Below are 18,076 nucleotides of genomic sequence, written 5' to 3' on the forward strand. Positions count from 1 at the left end.
AAATATGAGGAGGGGGGGAGGCGTCAGATCCATCACGTCTCAAGTTGAGACCACCTCAATTAACCCCGATCGATGTCAAGGATGCCCGTGCTGAATCGTACTCCGCCCAAACCCATGTCACAGTTGACGCTGGGGACTTTCGTCGAGGCTGAGCAGAATTCAAGATGCTGTTCGTTGTTGCTTAAAAGCGATGCGTTCGCCGCAGCATCTCTGGTTTTCTTCCTCTTCACTTTCAACTTCAATACACTCATTAGTTTTGTTCCCCGACTTGGGCTTTTTTCTTCTCCAGTCATTCCCTTCTTACAGGTGCTTTGGTCGCCTTTTTCAGCTTGATCGCTTTTTTACTTTTTGCTCTTTGATAGAGTCATTCACTTGTTGCCAAATCAACAAAACAACAAATCCCATTAAACGCCATTTTTGAAATCCTTCACAATGTTTATGCGAAACGTTTTTGTCGCGGCTGTCAGCCTGCAGGCTCTCGTCGAGGGCGTCGTTGCCCAGGAAAAGGTTACTCTCACCAAGTATGTCACCAAAGCCAAGGCCAAGCCTACCAACGCCTACCCGGTTCCCGATGTTCCTGAGCCTGAGGTTACCGTCATCCCTACCTCTTACATCGAGGACGGAACCACCATCTTCGTCGACGAGACTGTCACCATCCCTTGCTCCAGGTGCACAGCTAGCACTGCTGGCGAAGCCGATGCCGAGGCTACCTCTGAGTTTGAGGTTATCAGCACTGTCATCACCACCGATGCTGGCGAGGTTTCCGACCAGACTGCTGAGGTGACTGTCATTCCTACTTCTTACATCACCGACGGTACTACCATCTTTGTCGACGAGACCATCACCATTCCTTGCACCAAGTGTGCTGGAGGCAAGAAGACCGAGACCGAGGCTGGTGCTGAGGAGACCTCTGAGGCTGCCGTCGAGAGTGAGGTCACTACTGGTGGTGATGCTCTGGCTCAGGGCACATCTTCTGAGGAAGCTGCTTTCGAGACCCTTTCCACTGATGTTGCTGAGGCTACTGAGTCTGGCGATGTTCCCGCTCAGACCGCCGAGGTGACTGTCATCCCTACCTCTTACATCACCGACGGTACTACCATCTTCGTTGACGAGACCATCACCATCCCCTGCACCAAGTGCGCTGGCGGCAAGAACACCAAGACTGCACCCGCCGAGGGAGCTGAGGAGACCACCACTGGTGCCGACCTCGAGGCTTCCGAAGCCCTCGGTGTTGCCACCTCTGAGGCTGCCGAGGAGGAGACCACTGTTGCTACTGGAGCTGCTGCCGAGTCCACCGCTGTTGAGAACGACACCCAGACTGCCAACACCGCTACTGATGAGGCCGCTGCCAGCACTGAGGCCGAGACCCCTATCCTCACTTCCATCATCCCTAGCGTCATCCTCACCACTGGTAACAGCCAGAACACTGTCATTTCTAAGCCCGGTCCTTTCGCTAACACCACTATGACTGCCCCTGCTGTCGTCGACACCACTGCTGCCGACGAGCTCCCCGCTGCTTCCGAGGTTGCTACCAGCAGCGCTGTTGTCAGCAAGATCAACAAGCCTGTCATCGTTGTCATCCGTGAGGTTACCATCTTCCACCGCACCATCGTCATTGGTGCTGCCTGCCCTCCTGTCAAGCGTGGCAACAAGGACGATTTCGTTGTCGGTACCGGTTCCGACGAGAAGACCTTCACCAAGATCGATGAGGCTCTTGATGATGCTTGTAGCAAGCAGGCCAAGGCTTGTGCTGAGAGCGCTGGAAAGAACTACGCCGTTGCCGACTGCCAGAAGCAGCTCGAGATCTGCCGCACTGATGCCTCTTCCACTGCCAAGGCCCCTACTGGTGACATGAAGGAGTCCACTGAGACCGCTACCGTCATCCTTCCTTCTGACGCTCCTGTTACTACTGGCAAGGACAACAAGCCTGCTGTTGGTGGTCACGTTGTCATCTCTACCCGCACCCTCACTGTCTCTGAGTCTTGCGTTATCTCCGATGGTACTCCCGTCATTGAGACCCCTGCTTCCACTGACGCCGCTGCCACCACTGTCCAGACTGCCGATGCCGAGACCACTGACGCCGCTGCCGAGACCACTGAGGCTGCTGCCGAGACCACCTCTGCGGGTGATGTCGCTGGCTCTACCGCTCTGGGTGTCGCCACCTCTGAGGTCCCAGAGGTTGTCACAACTGTCACTATGACCAAGCCCAACGGCGAGGTTACCGTCACCTCCATGACCCTCACCAACGGTGTCGCCACTGGCACTGGCACTGTTGTCCACCCCGGAAACACTGAGACCAAGGTTGTCTCCGATGCTGAGACCTCTGCGGCTCCCGTTGAGACCATGCCTGTTGTCGAGACCCCCCCTGCCGCCGAGGTTTCTTCTGCTCTCGGTGTTGATACCAGCGAGGAGGCTACCACTGTTGTCACTGGAACTCAGACCGGTGTCGTTGTCATCACCATGACCAAGCCTAACGGCGAGGTCAGCCTCACCACCATGACTGTCACAGCTGGTGTCCCTACCGGAACCGGTGTCGTTACCGTTCCTGCTGCCGAGACCACTGCTGTGGAGGCCCCTGCGGAGACTTCTGAGGCCGCTGCCGAGACCACTATTGTTCCTGGTGGCCAGCAGACCACTGTCGTTGGCGACAAGACTATCACACACACCGTCACCAACCAGATCACTTCCTACGTCACCGTTGGTGTTGACACCGTTACCGCTGGCACTGAGACCATCACAAAGACCTTGACCAACGAGGTTACCCAGACCGTCACTGTCCCCAGCGAGGAGATCACCAAGACTGTCACTATGCCCGCCGGTGGAGAGGTTGTCAAGACCGTCACTCTTCCTTGCGCTGGTGAGCAAGGTGCCAACGTCGTCACCCAGGTTGTCACCATGTGCCCTGCCCCTACCACCATGGCCACTGCCTCTACCAAGGCTCCCGAGACAGTCTACGTGACCGCCACTGTCGAGGCTCAGAACATGAAGCCTGCTCCTTACCAAGCCCCTGGCCGCTTCCGCCGCATGCTCGGTCTCTGATCAACCAAAAACAAAAAACAAACAAAAAAGAAGCATAGCATAGCAAAGCCAAGTTTTCCTTTCTTTACTTTCAACACTTGGAACAGGAAATTTTTAGACAATTTTGGGAATGGGTTTTCCCCCTCTTTTTTCATATCGAGGGTATAGCAGAGTCATCATCGTCTTCCAGCCTTTACTTCAAGCCCTGGTTTGACACCGGCGGAGATGAGGGTTCGGATAAACGAGATTTTTTGCTGAGGAATGAGAAATTTGAGAATTTGGAGTTGAACATTGAATTGTCCCCTTTGTTTTATGTGCACATGAGATTTTTTAACCTACGGGTTGTGTAACACGATGTATGTACCGCATTTCAATTAGAGAATACAGAACGCCATTACATGAACTCTTTTGTCTTTTGTGAAGTGATTAATGCCTGAAGCCTGCAATTCATACTTGTTGATAATTTCCTTTTAAAAGTGTAGCTTGTGAAAGTCCGAAGGTCGCGTATGTTTGCCTTGACGTAAATACCAAGATATGAGGGACATTGACAAACTCTCTTGACATATATGTGAACGCGATACACAAGGTCAAGCACAGAAGAGCTTGTTAGATTGTATACACTTCACTGTGAACTCGAAATCTGGTAGTCAACATGTATGTAATAAGCACACAAATATGGGAGAGCAACGGTTCTTGTGTATTATATCCTAACCGGTATAAAATAAAAAAACCCATAATAGTTAACATCTCCCTAACCAAGCTTCAACCTCTTCCAGCCAACCATTTCCAAAAAGACACAAAACGCCCACAGAGCTCGCGAAACGATAGCGTAGCAAGCATTGTCGCCACGAGCTCTGGTTCAACACACTATCCGCAAAGCGATGGCGTAGAAGCACTTTCGCTGCCGAGGGAATCAAGATGGGTAAACTCGTAGGACAGCGTGTACAAACGCTGATGGGGTATCATAATAAAAAAACAAAAACAAAGACGTGTACATCAAGGGAAAAGATAAAATGTCAGAATAGTCCGAGAGTGTTATGAGTGCTGGGAGGATAGTCTGGCCTGGCGAGAGGAGCGTGATGATAGCGCTGAAGCATTGTCATCACGTTCTTCGCAAGGTCAGGGTATCCTCCGAGAAGCAAATCGTTGTCGAGGCCGTCGTGTAGTGGTAGGAATACCGTTTTCGAATAGGACGACGCCTCGAGGGCGAAACGGTGGACCCTGATCGGATGAATATAAGAAGTGAATGGTAGGCATATTATTAGTATAATGCCATGTTTTTACATGCAGCTGGACCAGGAGGTTGGGCTACCGGTAGCTGCTATGCGCCAGGAGTCGTCGAGCTGGGCGACTGTTGAAGATGCGACCCAGACGAGCGAATCTGGAGAGTTCTAGATGAACTTAGGTACGGTTCGACTTCTTCCAGGGAAGAGATCGGAAACCGCGCTCCTGGCCCTCTCGTCGAGCTGCGCCATCCTCAAACTCGCTGGCTGAGTCGGACTGAAGCTTGCTGCTGGCTGGGTTACCAAAGTACGCAAGAAGAGCCTTCATAAGGAACGAGCTAATGATGCTCATGCACAAGATTCCAATCATGGTGTAGTTGCTCTTGCGGTACTGGCGGGGACCAGGAGCGGCGTCCTCGGGCCAACCAGTGTAGAGAGCATATGTTGTCATGACACTACCCAAGTTGCCAAGACCGGAAACAAGAGCAGTGGCGGCAGCGACTCCAACTTCTCCATGGCGCTTCTGGAAAATCTCGGAACTCCAAGCCATGCAGATGGGAACAGTAGGGCCAAGACCGAAACCAACCATGAGAAGACCTCCGTATCGAGCCCAGCCGTTACCGGTCGCCAGTGTGGTGGTAAGGAGGCCGGCAATCTGGATGCAGACGGCAGCAGAGAAGAAGTATGGGCGAGATTGGTGGAAGCGATCCGAAATGGGAGTCACAATGAGAATCGCAATGAGATCCATAATCCAGATGGGCGCGAACAGCAGACTCACTTCGATACCGCTGGCCTCAGGTCGGATGGATGCGATGATAACGGATCCGTACATCTGGGTGCCTATTCCGACGCCGACGACGCCGAAGTACATCATGGTCAGGGGCCACAAACGCCAGTCGATGAGGACAAGGCCAAGATCCTTGAAGGTCCAGGGACGAGCGTGGTAGACACGTTTGAGGTCGTGGTAGTGAATGACAGCATCTTGTCCCTTGAGAACCTCGGGAGTAGCGGGCAGGAACTTGAAGATGCCAGTCTTGGGTCGAGACTGACCAGGCGCAAGAGGACGATCAGGAAGCCACCAGAGCAGAACGAAGCTCAGAACGACACCGACGAGGCCGTAAACCATAAACATCCATCGGAAACCCACAATTCCTCTCTCACCATCCATGAGCTGGAAGCCGGCAGAAACAAGACCAACAACGGCAGCGGAGACTTGAGATGCGGTAAAGTAGTAACCAATTCGCTGGCCAGTGCGCGAAGGAGGATAGAAGAGGGTGAGGTAGAACGCCATGCCAGGCCACATACCAGCGATGACTACTCCGAGCAGGAAGCGTAGAAGCTTCACACTCCAGGGGTCATTGACGGCCGCAAAGCAAGTGCCAATAACACTGGTCGCAAATACAATGCGGGCCATCCAGAGACGAGGGCTGAGCTTGCTCATGACGAGGTTGGAGGGGCAATCGAAGAGAACGTAGGCTACGTAAAAGAGAGCCAGAGCAGTTGAAACGTCCTTTGGAGTCATTCCAAGAACAGTCATAAGATCATGACCCTTGTCCTTGTTCATGGTTTGAGCGATTCCAATGTTTGACCTGATGGCTGAGCAGAGAAAGTAAAGGACCCAGAAAGCAGGAATGATACGACGATCAATCTTTCTGGAAGTTGAATTAGTTAGTTATATGTTGATGTTTTAGTTAGGTAAACGAACCTGTAGATACGCTCAACCGTCTCAACATCATAATCACCCTCTCGGGCATTTCCCTCTTCCTGATTCTCAAGCCCGGTAGAAGCAAAGTGAGGCTTGGACGCATGGTCATCATGTTGGCCACCACTGGCGAGCGAGCTATGAGCTGACTCTGCCATGATAGCAATGGACGAGTGTATAAGTCGATTCGTGACCAGAGTATTGATATGCAGATCAATGGCTGGAATAGGAAGAGAGGCAATGCCAGTCGAGAGGGTTCAACGACTATGATACTTGATAAATAAATAATGAATAAGTGTTGAGGGGAAAAGAGAAAAGAAAACGAGGGTGGAGGGGATTTATCAATAAGTAAAAAGGATTGGTTGTGAGCCGATCCAGGACGCTAGAACCGAAACAAGCATTGGTCCGTTCCTCACTGTTTTTTGGGGGAGGAACGAAGTAGCTCTTACATGTTGGGGAAGCTCCAAGTTGCTAGCTTGAGTTTAATAATGGAGACTAAATGCGGCTACTTTTAGAGGATTCTCTGTATGAGATGGAAGCTCTTTTATACTGGCCGGTATACGAATAAATAACATGGAAGAAACCAAGACTTGATACTCTATCAATTGATCAGTGCAATTGACCCTCCAAGGATCTCAATGGATGCTAGGGTACCTACATCGAAACCGCGACTAAGATCGACGAACCATAGATCTAACATCGCGGGTTACATTAAAAAAGCGGCACGGCAACTACCGATACGGCCTCGGTATTACCGGCCGTGAAACCGGAGACCCTGGACCGAGAATAAGAGCTTGTTCTCAACTATGCCGGGACCAACCGCCGGCATTCGGAAACAAGGAATGACTACTATCATCATGGGACATTGAACTAGAAGCGCCATATTTTACAAAGACCCAGATATTAACAGCCAAGAAACATTCGGTGCAGCGTTCGGTGTTTGCTCGGCCTCTATACTGTAGTCAGGATAGACTAAAGGCTAGGCGATAATTCAACACGGACATCACTTCACGTATTGAGAACTAAGTATGTGGTTATATGGCTATCATTGCAAAATCGCTAGAGAGTCTCCCTATCTCGCAATGCATGCCGATGAAAAAAGTCCCTTTATTTTTATTTTTCCCCGCAAAATTTCAACTATCCGTCTAAACGCCAAATCAGGTCTTTACCAGTACGATGGTCTGGAAATTGTTCTTTTGATCGAGTTGAATAAGATTACTCCAACTCAATGGTGCCAGGAGGCTTGGAGGTAGTGTCGTAGACGACTCTTGCGATGCCGTCAACCTCGTTCACGATCCTCCTGCTGATAGCCTTCATGAGGCTCCATGTGAACTCGTAGGGCTCGGCGCTCATCATGTCCAAGCTGGTCACGGCACGCAGAATGCAGATGTAGCCGTAGACTCGGGCATCACCTTGAACACCAACAGCTGCAAAAAGTCAGATATTGTTATAGGTTCGTAGAGTTGAAGAATGTGCTTACCTCGGCTTGAGTCAAGAGCAGCATAGGCTTGGGTGACCTCGTCGTAGATTCCGGCCTCGCGGATCATGGAGATGAAGATGTGGTCGGCCTTGCGAACAATCTCAACTCGCTCAGGGGTGACCTCGCCGATAATTCGGATACCCAGACCAGGGCCAGGGAAGGGGTGTCGGCCAATAAGCTCCTCATGGATGCCCAGTTGACGTCCAAAGGCTCGTACTTCGTCCTTGAAACTGTGATTTGTTAGTAGCCGCGACAATTGATCTCCCTCTTGTGGGATCCGTATTTAGAACTGGTAACATACAGTTCTCTGAGAGGCTCAAGGAGCTTCAGTTGGGCCTCCTGTTTTTTTATTAGTATATTTATCAGAATATCGAATAGTAACTGCAACTTACGCCGTTTTGCATGCGAGCGGGAAGTCCTCCAGCGTTGTGGTGAGCTGTACAGGAATTAGTTACATGTAGCAAGGAATAGATATCACAAAAACTCACACTTGATGGTAGAGCTGGCGGCTCCCTTGAAACTCAAGCTTTCCACGATATCGGCTAAACGATGTCAGCGAATGTTCGGTTCCTGGTGAGCAAATAAACAACTCACCATAGAGTGTTCCCTGAAGGAACCACTCGACCTTGCCAGCACGGTCTGTGTTTTCGGCCTCCTTCTCGATGCTAGATACTTAGTCAGATAAAATCTTCTACGGTTAGAACGATAGCGGGCATGGGCTTACCGGAGCGCCTCAATCTCAAAGAGATCAATGACTGTTGTGAGGTCAGTATAATGGTCCAGCTAGCTTCCAGGGAGTTGTCTTACAGGTTCCTCCAATGATCTTTCTCTTGGCTTCAGGCTCAGTGACACCGGCAAGACGGCCGAGGAAGAGCTCGGATCCGTCGACAACGGTGAGGTTGATACCCAGATGCTTGTCAAGGGTTTCCTTGACCTGCTCGCACTCGTTCAAGCGCATGAGACCCTGGTCAACCAAGATAGCTACCCCAATGTTAGCACAATCACTATACAGTTTGTCAGCAGCATTAACTCACCATGGAATCGGTCGCCGATAGCCTCCTTCATGAGCTTAGCAGCAACGGTGCTGTCCACTCCACCACTGACGGCGCCAATCTGCAAACTAGTAAGCAATCTGACAGTGGTCGCTGGGCAAGTTGGAAACACATACAACTTGGGCCTTGTCACCAACGAGCTCTCTAATGCGCTTGATTTCACGAGCTGAGAAGTCGTCCATCTTCCAATCAGGGCGGGCTCCGCAGATCTTGGTAGCGAAGTTGGCGATGATGTCAGTTCCCTTCTCTGTGTGCGAGATCTCGGGGTGGAATTGGATGCCTATCAGCTGCTTGTTAGTGAGTTCTAGTGTAAGCTAGAAAGATTGATATACCGAAAATAGGCTGAGTCTCGTGGGCGATACCAGCAAACTCGCTGTTCTTGGTGGTGGCAATGATCTGGAAGCCATCGGGCAACTGGACGACCTTGTCGAAGTGGCTCATGACGACTAGACATATGTCAGATACATATCGGGCCTTAAACACCATCTACGCAACATACCGTTCAGAGAGTCTCCCAATCCCTCGAAAAGTCGATCACCATGGGTACCAATCTTGTGGATGGCCATCTGGGTCTCACCGTACTCACGGTTAACTCCAGGCGCCACACTCTTGGGGTTTGCCCGCCAAGCTAGGGTAGTTGTTAGTCAATGGTGGTTTTAACATATCCAGAGGGAACAATACCAATGAGTTGGTTGCCATAACAGACTCCCCTTTAGCATGTTAGTGGTGTTTTGGCCATGCGCCTGGCTTACAACTTACAAAACAGGAACACCGAGCTCGAACACGAGGGGGTCCACGCCGGGGGCATCATCGGCGTAGACACTTGAAGGGCCTCCGCTGAGAATGACACCAACTGGCTTCCAGCCCAGATCCTTAATCTTTTGAGTGCAGGGAAGCATCTCAGAGTAGACACCCAGAGATCGTAGTCGCCTCAAGATGAGCTTTTAGGCTTGTTAGTTTTTAAGGCGTGCATAGAGTCATCTCTGGAGAGAACGAACATGACTAGTTTGAGATCCCATGTCCAGGACAAGAACAGTCTACGGCAGCAATGGTCAGCTATGATGAAGATACTACATGGAGGCGGCACGGCATGGCTCTTACGTCGTAGGTGGCATGCGGCGGGGCCGCGGTTTCAAAGGAGTCGCTCATGATGATGGATTCGTTTCTTGGGATGATGGTGAAACTGGTTGATGAACACAACAAAACAAGAACAAGCTCAGCTCAAACCGAGCGAGAGCCATGAGTATTAAAAAAATCTGTTTCTACCCAATCTTTAGTGGCTGACTCATCTAGGTGCACATGAATCTACTGGCTCTTGCCCCACTAATGTTAGGGTAGGTACGCCTGTCATTTCTTATCAACAAACTCAAAAAGGGTTCAGTACACGAGTCATTCCCATTGCACTCATCTACTACAATAACTCAATTGGGAGATATTACAGATAATTTGCTGGTTATCAGTGGAATATCCAATTTATGTTGTGTGAAACCATGTTCTTTCATCGCTGCCTCTACCCGAGGTCTTATGATAACGACTAAGAATAAATGAACCGACATCATGATGGCGGGGTAATAAAATAAAAATTCCAAAGTGGGCTGCCGATAGCGGATGTCCCTAATTCAAGCGCTGTAGCTGCTCTTATAGGCCTAGAGAATTAAAGAGTATCCATGGCCCCATTTCACTTTTCATCTGACATCACTGTACCAATAACTAATGGTGCGTGGTAGTGTATAATGCAATGTTCCAATTGATAGCTAATGCACCTCATCCTTTGAATGCCTTTTCCAACTCTGCGATATCAAACTTCTTCATCTTCATCATAGCCGCAGTCAACCTCCCCACACCCGCCTTGTCCCCCGAACACATCATTTCCTTAAACGCAGTGGGCACAATCTGCCAAGAAACACCATACTTGTCCGCCAACCATCCACACTGTTGACGGGAAGCATCGCCATTCTTACTGAGCTTCTCCCAGTAGTAGTCGACTTCGGCCTGATCTTTGCAGTTGACCACCATGGAAATGGCCTCGTTGAACTGCCAAGGGACTGCTCCGCCGTTGAGGGCGACAAAAGTGCGACCTTGAAGCTCAAACTCGACGGCCATGACTCTTTCAGTCTCTTGACTAGGTAGGGTGTTGCGTTGGGTAGTGTTGATTTTGGAGTAGGGAGCGAAGGTCGTGACATAGTAGTTTGCTGCCTCTTCAGCTTGGTCCTGGAACCAGAGGCAAGTGGTGATTCTTTCAAAAGGCATGGTTTATGTTGGAGTAATTGAAGTAATGTGTGGTAGGTTGTCAGGTCAAGACGTAGAAAGCGATAATGATTGAGAAACAACATAAGAGAATATCGTGCCCATTTATACTTGTATCGTGTTGCAAAATGCACGTTCATCTTGGCTCGCAACAGTTTCATTGTTCTCAGTTCGTGGCGTCTCATTTGAGTGATGGCCAAAACTAGCAAACAACCTGGTGAAACTACCTATTCACATGACATGGCAGTATAATGGTAGAGGATCGTGAATACAATGGAAGCGCTGCAAGCCACTCCGCTAAGAGGCGTTGTTTGCTATGCAACCGCGCGAACGGTCACAACCAAGGACCCAGCATCTAGGTAGAAAGAAAGACTAAGATTGGATGAGAATACCTAAAGCTGGACTAAAAGCAGCCCTTTGGCCAGGTAGATTTAGCGGTCAGCCTGCCTACTAAGCCAGCTGCCAGAATTGTTGGTGTTTGTAATGTACCTTTGGTGCATCAAAAAACAACAACCAAAATTCCAAGATCAATCAATTGAACCCAAGTTTCTCCAACATCATCAACAGGCCAATAACATGTCACGTATTTCATGTGGCTCATCTTGCTCACATCAGCATTAGCTGCATTAGGCTTGGTAGGCCCTTGTCCTTGTCCTTGTCCTTGTCCTTGTCCAAGGTTTAGGTGGTATCGTTGCAGTAACAGAGAGAAGAGCTTGAGGTTCAATACCTCATATTTCTGGTGTAAAAATGCACAAATGCCTGAGAAACGAGAAACCGAGAAACCAGCCAGCGCGCTTGCTTCCCGCTTCCTTTGACTATTCCCCCAAAACAACAAAGCGCACTCCAAATCTCCAAATTCTAACTTTGCTCCCCCTTCTCCTTCTTCCTTCCTGCCCATCTTTCTCACCTCTTCCATCAATTCCGTCTACTTCTTCCTATCTTTCATCGCCATTCCAATTGACTCCCGAAACACCATCTACAATTCAATTGCCACTACGATTGAGTCGTCGTCACCACTCAACTATTCCCGTCTAAGCGATCTCCCCGGTCTTTACGGTCTCTCCAATGTCATTCTTCGAGCTATCGTCGTCACCACCATCGTCATCCGCTTGTGCCACGATCCCGCGGATGCTTTGATGCATACGCATACGCAAAACCAGCGATACGCTGATAGTTACAGCTATCTCGCAGGCTAGCACCGGTCTGTATCAATTACTTCTTCCTCGAGCCCTGTCTTGTTATGCTGGAGGCCCAGTGGCCTCGAGTGACACTGTCTGTGGTCAGGCCGTCTATTCCACTTCTAGTGTTGCCACCTGAGAATTAAGGTTGTGAGGCCTCACAACCAAAGGACCGACCTGACACAATGAGTCAGGCAGTGGGAATCACATCTGGGCGAGGCCTACTAGCCATCTCGTGCTTTGCCTGATTTAGAATTTGGTATCAGTCAACTTGTTCAACTCGCGCAATAAGCATTGCTGGGAAACAGGTTTATTGCTGAAAGTGTCGACAGGCCTGATGAATTACAGCCTACAGATTCCTGTGTTGGCGAAGCGGGTTTAGACAACTCAGTATCAAGGTCACTTGTCACCAGCAAGAACCTATCAGGTAACTGGGTGTGCCTGAAAAGCAAAGTTGCCCAAAGCCGAAACCGTGAACAACATCACGGGACCCTGTCAGTATGTATCCAGTGACTTGGCTCGCACAGCCTTGTACCTAAAAATGCGATATCTTCGAGCGAAGATTCCAAAAAGCAACAAGCATGGCCGTTACACCATTCGGCACATCCATGCAAAAATGTACTTCTGTATTGTTAATACAGTACATTTCCTCGTCGCAGCCTTGCTATTCCCCACGCCTCCGTAATGCGCCGCCACTAGGATGCACAGCGCGTGAGTCACGATTCCGAACCCCAAGCCCAAGGACTTTGCTTATTATGGGACCTGCCCTATCGAGTCACTACCGTCGTTGGTTCTTGTCTGCCTGGAAGACAATCAAATACTAATAAAGCCGCCCTCGCATTGACGCTGTGTTAACAATACAACCCGGAACAATCGGCGCCACAATTCGCCTCGTTGCTTTTTGCTGAGACAAATCAAGCTACGCCACACATACGCGATGTCACGTGCCATATTTGACTAATCCATTCTTCGACCGGTTTCTCCACCCCATTTTCCAGGTTCCCGTAGCCTCCCGCTTTTTTTACACCAGAATTTTCAGGCCAACTCCAAGCTTCATTCATCATAACCGAACCGATCAACCATCCATCGGCATATTGGCATACCACTCTATACCGACGTCAACCTCTCAACTTTGACTGATATACCCTCTATAACTCGTCACCACTACCCGCTACTACCGACAGCGCTCAAACTCACTCATACATCAATTAAAGCCTCGTCCGACCACGATTCCTACATCACCCCCCGAATAGTCGCAAACCATATACACATTCACAGGCGCCATGAGTGTCGCATTCGAGCCTCGGAACTTCATACACGATGGGGGATATCCTCCCATCGGTGACGACCACGACCATGATCACACCGCCGACCAACGATTTACCGACAATGATGTCGCCGAGCAGCTCAGCCAATACACAACTGAGGCGTCCATGCTTCCAGACCCCACAGGCGTTCTTGGAGACGACCGAGGGATGATGCAAGACGATGCTTCTGTTGTGCACGATGCGACTCGACTCGACTTGGGGCACCCCGCATTCCCCTCGCCCATCGACACTGCTATGCCAGCACCACAAATCGACGGTATTCCTGACGACAAAGACCTTTCGCCCAGCATCGACTCGCCCCCTCCCCCTCGGGTCAGGCCTATCGCCAAGCCAGAGAGAGAAGCTGTAAAGGGCGTAGATGGCAAGTTCCACTGCACGCAAGAAGATTGCCAAGAAGAGATTCGAGTATTTTCGCGAAAGTGCGAATGGAAGTAAGTTCTACCCAAAACTCATATGCAAGAGCTATACTAACTGCTTTGTAGCAAGCACATGGACAAGCACGAACGACCCTATCGATGCCCTGCCGTAGGATGCGAGAATCTCCCCGGTTTTACATATTCAGGTGGTCTACTTCGACACGAGCGCGAGGTTCACAACAAACACGGAGGGCCCAAGAAGACAGTCAACTGTCCTCATTTGAATTGCAAGCGACACACCGGGAAGGGGTTTTCAAGACTGGAAAACTTGAACGAGCATCTTCGCCGTGTTCACACAAACCCTGATGGAGCTGGAAACACTCCTCCCCCCGATATGGTCTTGTCCGACGAGAACGACAGCGAGCAGACAGGTGTGAAGCGCAAGCGTCGTGCAAGCGATACGGCCAACGCGGAGATAATCGAACTCAAAGAGGAGGTCAAGCGGCTGCGCGAAGAAAACGAAAAGCTCACGGCCGACGTGGCGCAGCAGTCACAGCACTCTTTGGCTATGATGGCCCAGATTGCTGAGTTGCAGGACGCTCTGCGAAATGGCGTTTCGCATCATGCTCTGGGAGCTCCCACAGCGCAGATGATTTAGTAACGATCTCCGAACTTTGAGAGCAACAAGATTCGTCCGCGAGGGAACAACTCTACCTCGACGGAACCAACAACAGCCGTTTCATCGAAGCTGGTAGACTCGTTTCCTGTTATGGAGTTTCTACCAACCCCTTTTTACCATCATATCCAAATCGTACACATACACATACACTCCACTCGGCGTTTGGTTTTACATGGGGTTCATTGACTCGAGGATGAATGTATTGTCCTGGAAGTCTCTTTCTCCCCTTTTTCTTACAAACATACTTTTACCACTCAAATTTGTTTTTTTTTTCTTTTTTTCGTTTTTGGCACGGCGTTTATTCCAAGGTACTGGAAGAGATGATATCCCCCTCCTATTTCGATACACGCAAAATGCAACTGCACACGCACAAACAAACCAACCCGATATGATCAGCGAAACAAAGAAGGAAAGGGAAAAAATGGCAGATGGATGGATGGATCTCCAGTGGCGGGGGGGAGCTAGGAAACGGGATAGCTAGTTTATACCAGGATGGCATACATGAGAAATGAAATAGTCTCGGTGGTGGTGGTTTCGTCGAAGCCTCTTCTTCCTTTTTTCTACAAACTTGTAATATATACACATACACACATAGAAGCATGTTGAAGCGCCGCCCTTTCATGTCTAGCATTTCACAACGAGCAATCAGTGCTCCAGAACCATCAAGTTGGACAAACTTCACTGTACCTCGCCTTTGTCCTTGTTTGCGCTCGTGATGTTATGACTCTTACTCGGAAACATCGGTCAAGTGGCAAAGACACCAGGATTGCTTCGTAAGCTCCCATACCAATGGGGCTCAGCAGACGAACCCGATTTCATGCGACTACATTAGGCACTACTGTATGTAACTATGCTCCATCAAGCCACTGTCCAGGTATCCTTCTCTTCAAGTATTGGTCTGAATAAGAGTTTCTATTAAGAAGTTCCGCTGTTACCGAATTCTTCCAAAAAGGTAGAAGCATCTTTCTTCAAGCAAGATCCTTCACATGCTGCAATCTAGGTTAACTTTCCCGAATTGGTTGGTAATGCAAGTTATGATCGTTGTTTTGGTTCAACTCCACGCGGCCTGCTATAGTAACAGTAGGCAGTAAGTTGACGACTACTCCGCTGATAAACTCCACGTGTTTAATTCCTGCTTCTTTCTTCTGCGAGAAAGACGCCTCTTCTCCAGTGACAAACTCTACAAGGACAATTCCTGCCCGTTCTCTAGACAGTCTGCACGTAGCTTGCAGGCACACTCCCTGTGACACCCGCCTTTTCGACCTCGACCCAGCCATCGCCGGGGTCTTCCTGCACGAGGACGAAGCGTTCGCCTTCGGCCATGGAGTGCTCCGTTTCAGCCTGGGCTGCGTACTCGTACAGGGCTTCTACGTAGCGGAGCTTCTTTGCGCCGCGCTTAGGGGCCACGGCAGGACCCTTTTTCTTGTTGGACTGTGTGAGTGAGGATGTTGTGGATGTGGAATAGGTGGATGATGGTCTGGCCGAGGGAGCCGGGGCGGAAGGTATGGTGACGGTGGTGAATTCGACATAGGATGTTGGGACGAGGCCTTCCTTATAGCCTGCTCGAACCTTGACCCAGCCAGAGCCGTCTGTAGGGGGTTAGCGTTGTCGCGATTAATCAGAGTGAGAGACTTACCATCGGGTTCGAGTAGTACTACATCCCGACCATCTTGCACTGTCAATTCACCCTCGCCAGTAGCCTCGAAGGGATATATCATCTTGCCCCTCTTCTCTTCCTTGGCACCACCGTTTGTTTCATTAGCGCCTGAATCCTTAATGTAAGCGGTTGGTGGAGGTGCCATAATTCTTCGCTTGGGCGCAGTGCCAGAAGTCGCTGTGGATGACACACTTGGTCGTGCTACTTCTGGCGGTGTCTCTTCAGTAGGGCTTAGTTGCGCAGATATGGACCCTGATATCGATGGACGTGCCGAGTGTGAGCTGAGTGAGGTCATGGTATTTGATCGGGTAAGCTCAGGCGCATCTGAAGTGTTGGAGTTCATCGATGTCATGGTCGCGCTGGGCTTCAGGAGCTTGTTGTTCGCAGCATCCTGGCGTTCGGCCTTGAGCTTCTTTCGCTCATCCTTTGTCTGTTCGCCAGGGCAGTCAGGCGGAACCTTCATCTCACACTTGCTATGGCATGTGTAACCACAGTCCCGGCAGTCGAAGCCCTTTGCGCTCAGACCCCAAATCCTCTCTCCGCAAAGGTCACAGTTGGTGGGTATCTTGAATGTCTGGCCCTTGAAGTTGTGATTCTTGGCGCCCAGTGTCACATCGCCTACCACAGATGTAATGGTTGATGTTTCGACTTCAACTGTCAACCGTTGACGGTCGATAGCATGCAGGTTTTCTTGCATTTGGAAGAGCGCGCGGACAACCTCAACCTCGTCCTTCTTCTCCTTTCCTTCCCGAACTCGTTGTTTTAGCTGCTTGACACCTTCGACTTCTCTTCGTTTCTTGTCGACCTCTCGCCGTAGTTCTCCCAGTTGCGACTTGGATTTACCCAAGACGTTACGCAGGAAGACCTTTGCTGTTTCGTCCACCACCATAGTACCGTCGTCGTGCCAGACAGGACTGGCCTCGAAATGCTTGTCGGCTGGCTCGTTGAAAGCGCCCATGTTGTGTTGGATGTACATCATGGAATCGAGGTGAGGTAAGTTTCTGAGAATTTCGGTACCTTGGTGCTGAACCATACCGTTGCTCTGCTGCAGCATTTCGGACTCGATGTTGGTCGCAATTGTCCAGAAGCTGTTCAACTTTGTCGTCTTGAACTCGCTGAGGTCTTGTAGACTATCCATAACCTCGGGTACATACTCGTGGTAGTATTTCTCCTTTTGCTTGTTTGTAACGTTAATTGCAATGATGTAGGTATTTTTAGCGTTGTTCATCTCGAGAATCTGTTGTTGGTAGGCATTCTGCGTCTTGGCCTTGTCGAAATGATTTTCGGTCTTCTTGCGCTTAGCCTCGACCTCTTGGCATACGTTGTCGTATTTACCCTTGGTCTTGGCAAGTGCGGCGTATTGAGAATCGCGCTCCTGCTCGAGTTTGGTAGCATAATCGGAATGGCGCTTGCGCAGTTCTTCAAAACGGCCGCCGAAGAACTTGAGGGGCTCGGCAACTTGGGAAACGAGGTTGTTGGCGTATTTGTCGTGTTCGCCGGCGCGGGACTCGAGGGTGGTAAGCTGAGTGGCCCATGTGGTCAAGGAAGCGCTACGTTGTCGCAAGGTGATCAGCATTGGTTCAACACGTCAACTTAGGGGGGGATGGGCATACCTTTCGAGTGAACCAGGTGTCATGGCAGGAGTCTCTCCTACACTGAGCTGAGCTGTCCTCTTGTTCTTCTTGTCAAAGTACTTCTTGGAAAGTGCCATAAGCTTTGCGCTATATTCCTTCTCTATGGCGGCACGCTCTCTGTAGAACTGTTGTATTTCGTCTAGCCAGGCAATGCCATGGCCAAGCCACACGTTTGCTGGTTTGAAGCCATCCTAGTGCGACGTGTTAGTGATACGAACGAGGTTGTGAAGGGATAGCATTTGATGTAGGCGCAAAGAAAAGGAGGCCAGAAAGCGATTCCCCATGGATATGCGGCGACTACGGGTTAAAGAGGCAACCGACCTTGAGCTCTGAGCCAAAGGTGGGCATAACGTCCACCTCAGCCATGATGGGCGATTGTGTATTCGATCGTATCAGGAGCGGGGAGTAACCGGTCGTCGCGGAAGAGATGAAGGCATGTACTCGGTATCGCGATGCGAGGCCAAGTGCCTAAAGATGGGTTTGGGATGGATGGAGGATTTGAATTGGTAGTTGTTGAGGCTA

The 18,076-nt window shown here is 50.1% G+C and overlaps 6 protein-coding genes across 6 annotated transcripts; 2 read left to right on the forward strand and 4 right to left on the reverse strand.

Moving 5' to 3' along the window:
• Positions 1-432: 432 nt before the first annotated feature.
• FPSE_01212 (uncharacterized protein) lies at positions 433-3,039 on the forward strand (the record flags this gene model as incomplete). The annotated part of the gene is made up of 1 exon (XM_009254332.1): positions 433-3,039. One exon carries the CDS (start codon positions 433-435, stop codon positions 3,037-3,039), a length of 2,607 nt encoding a protein of 868 aa, XP_009252607.1.
• A 1,380-nt stretch (positions 3,040-4,419) lies between these two features.
• FPSE_01211 (uncharacterized protein) lies at positions 4,420-6,101 on the reverse strand (the record flags this gene model as incomplete). The annotated part of the gene is made up of 2 exons (XM_009254331.1): positions 4,420-5,893; positions 5,947-6,101. 2 exons carry the CDS (start codon positions 6,099-6,101, stop codon positions 4,420-4,422), a joined length of 1,629 nt encoding a protein of 542 aa, XP_009252606.1.
• Positions 6,102-7,158: 1,057 nt separating this feature from the next.
• Positions 7,159-9,624, reverse strand: FPSE_01210 (uncharacterized protein; the record flags this gene model as incomplete). Its single annotated transcript, XM_009254330.1, has 16 exons — positions 7,159-7,370; positions 7,424-7,653; positions 7,725-7,762; positions 7,816-7,859; positions 7,912-7,965; positions 8,018-8,088; positions 8,148-8,178; positions 8,231-8,404; positions 8,458-8,536; positions 8,592-8,755; positions 8,808-8,921; positions 8,975-9,103; positions 9,157-9,185; positions 9,235-9,416; positions 9,474-9,512; positions 9,577-9,624. The coding sequence occupies 16 exons, from the start codon at positions 9,622-9,624 to the stop codon at positions 7,159-7,161; spliced, it is 1,638 nt and encodes a 545-aa protein (XP_009252605.1).
• Positions 9,625-10,239: 615 nt separating this feature from the next.
• FPSE_01209 (uncharacterized protein) lies at positions 10,240-10,725 on the reverse strand (the record flags this gene model as incomplete). Its single annotated transcript, XM_009254329.1, has 1 exon — positions 10,240-10,725. One exon carries the CDS (start codon positions 10,723-10,725, stop codon positions 10,240-10,242), a length of 486 nt encoding a protein of 161 aa, XP_009252604.1.
• A 2,458-nt stretch (positions 10,726-13,183) lies between these two features.
• On the forward strand, positions 13,184-14,242 carry FPSE_01208 (uncharacterized protein; the record flags this gene model as incomplete). Its single annotated transcript, XM_009254328.1, has 2 exons — positions 13,184-13,659; positions 13,711-14,242. 2 exons carry the CDS (start codon positions 13,184-13,186, stop codon positions 14,240-14,242), a joined length of 1,008 nt encoding a protein of 335 aa, XP_009252603.1.
• A 1,227-nt stretch (positions 14,243-15,469) lies between these two features.
• On the reverse strand, positions 15,470-17,920 carry FPSE_01207 (uncharacterized protein; the record flags this gene model as incomplete). The annotated part of the gene is made up of 4 exons (XM_009254327.1): positions 15,470-15,852; positions 15,900-17,470; positions 17,534-17,745; positions 17,876-17,920. 4 exons carry the CDS (start codon positions 17,918-17,920, stop codon positions 15,470-15,472), a joined length of 2,211 nt encoding a protein of 736 aa, XP_009252602.1.
• Between the last annotated feature and the right edge of the window lie 156 nt (positions 17,921-18,076).

This window comes from Fusarium pseudograminearum, chromosome 1 (genome assembly GCF_000303195.2).
Source record: "Fusarium pseudograminearum CS3096 chromosome 1, whole genome shotgun sequence".
NCBI lineage: Eukaryota > Fungi > Ascomycota > Sordariomycetes > Hypocreales > Nectriaceae > Fusarium > Fusarium pseudograminearum.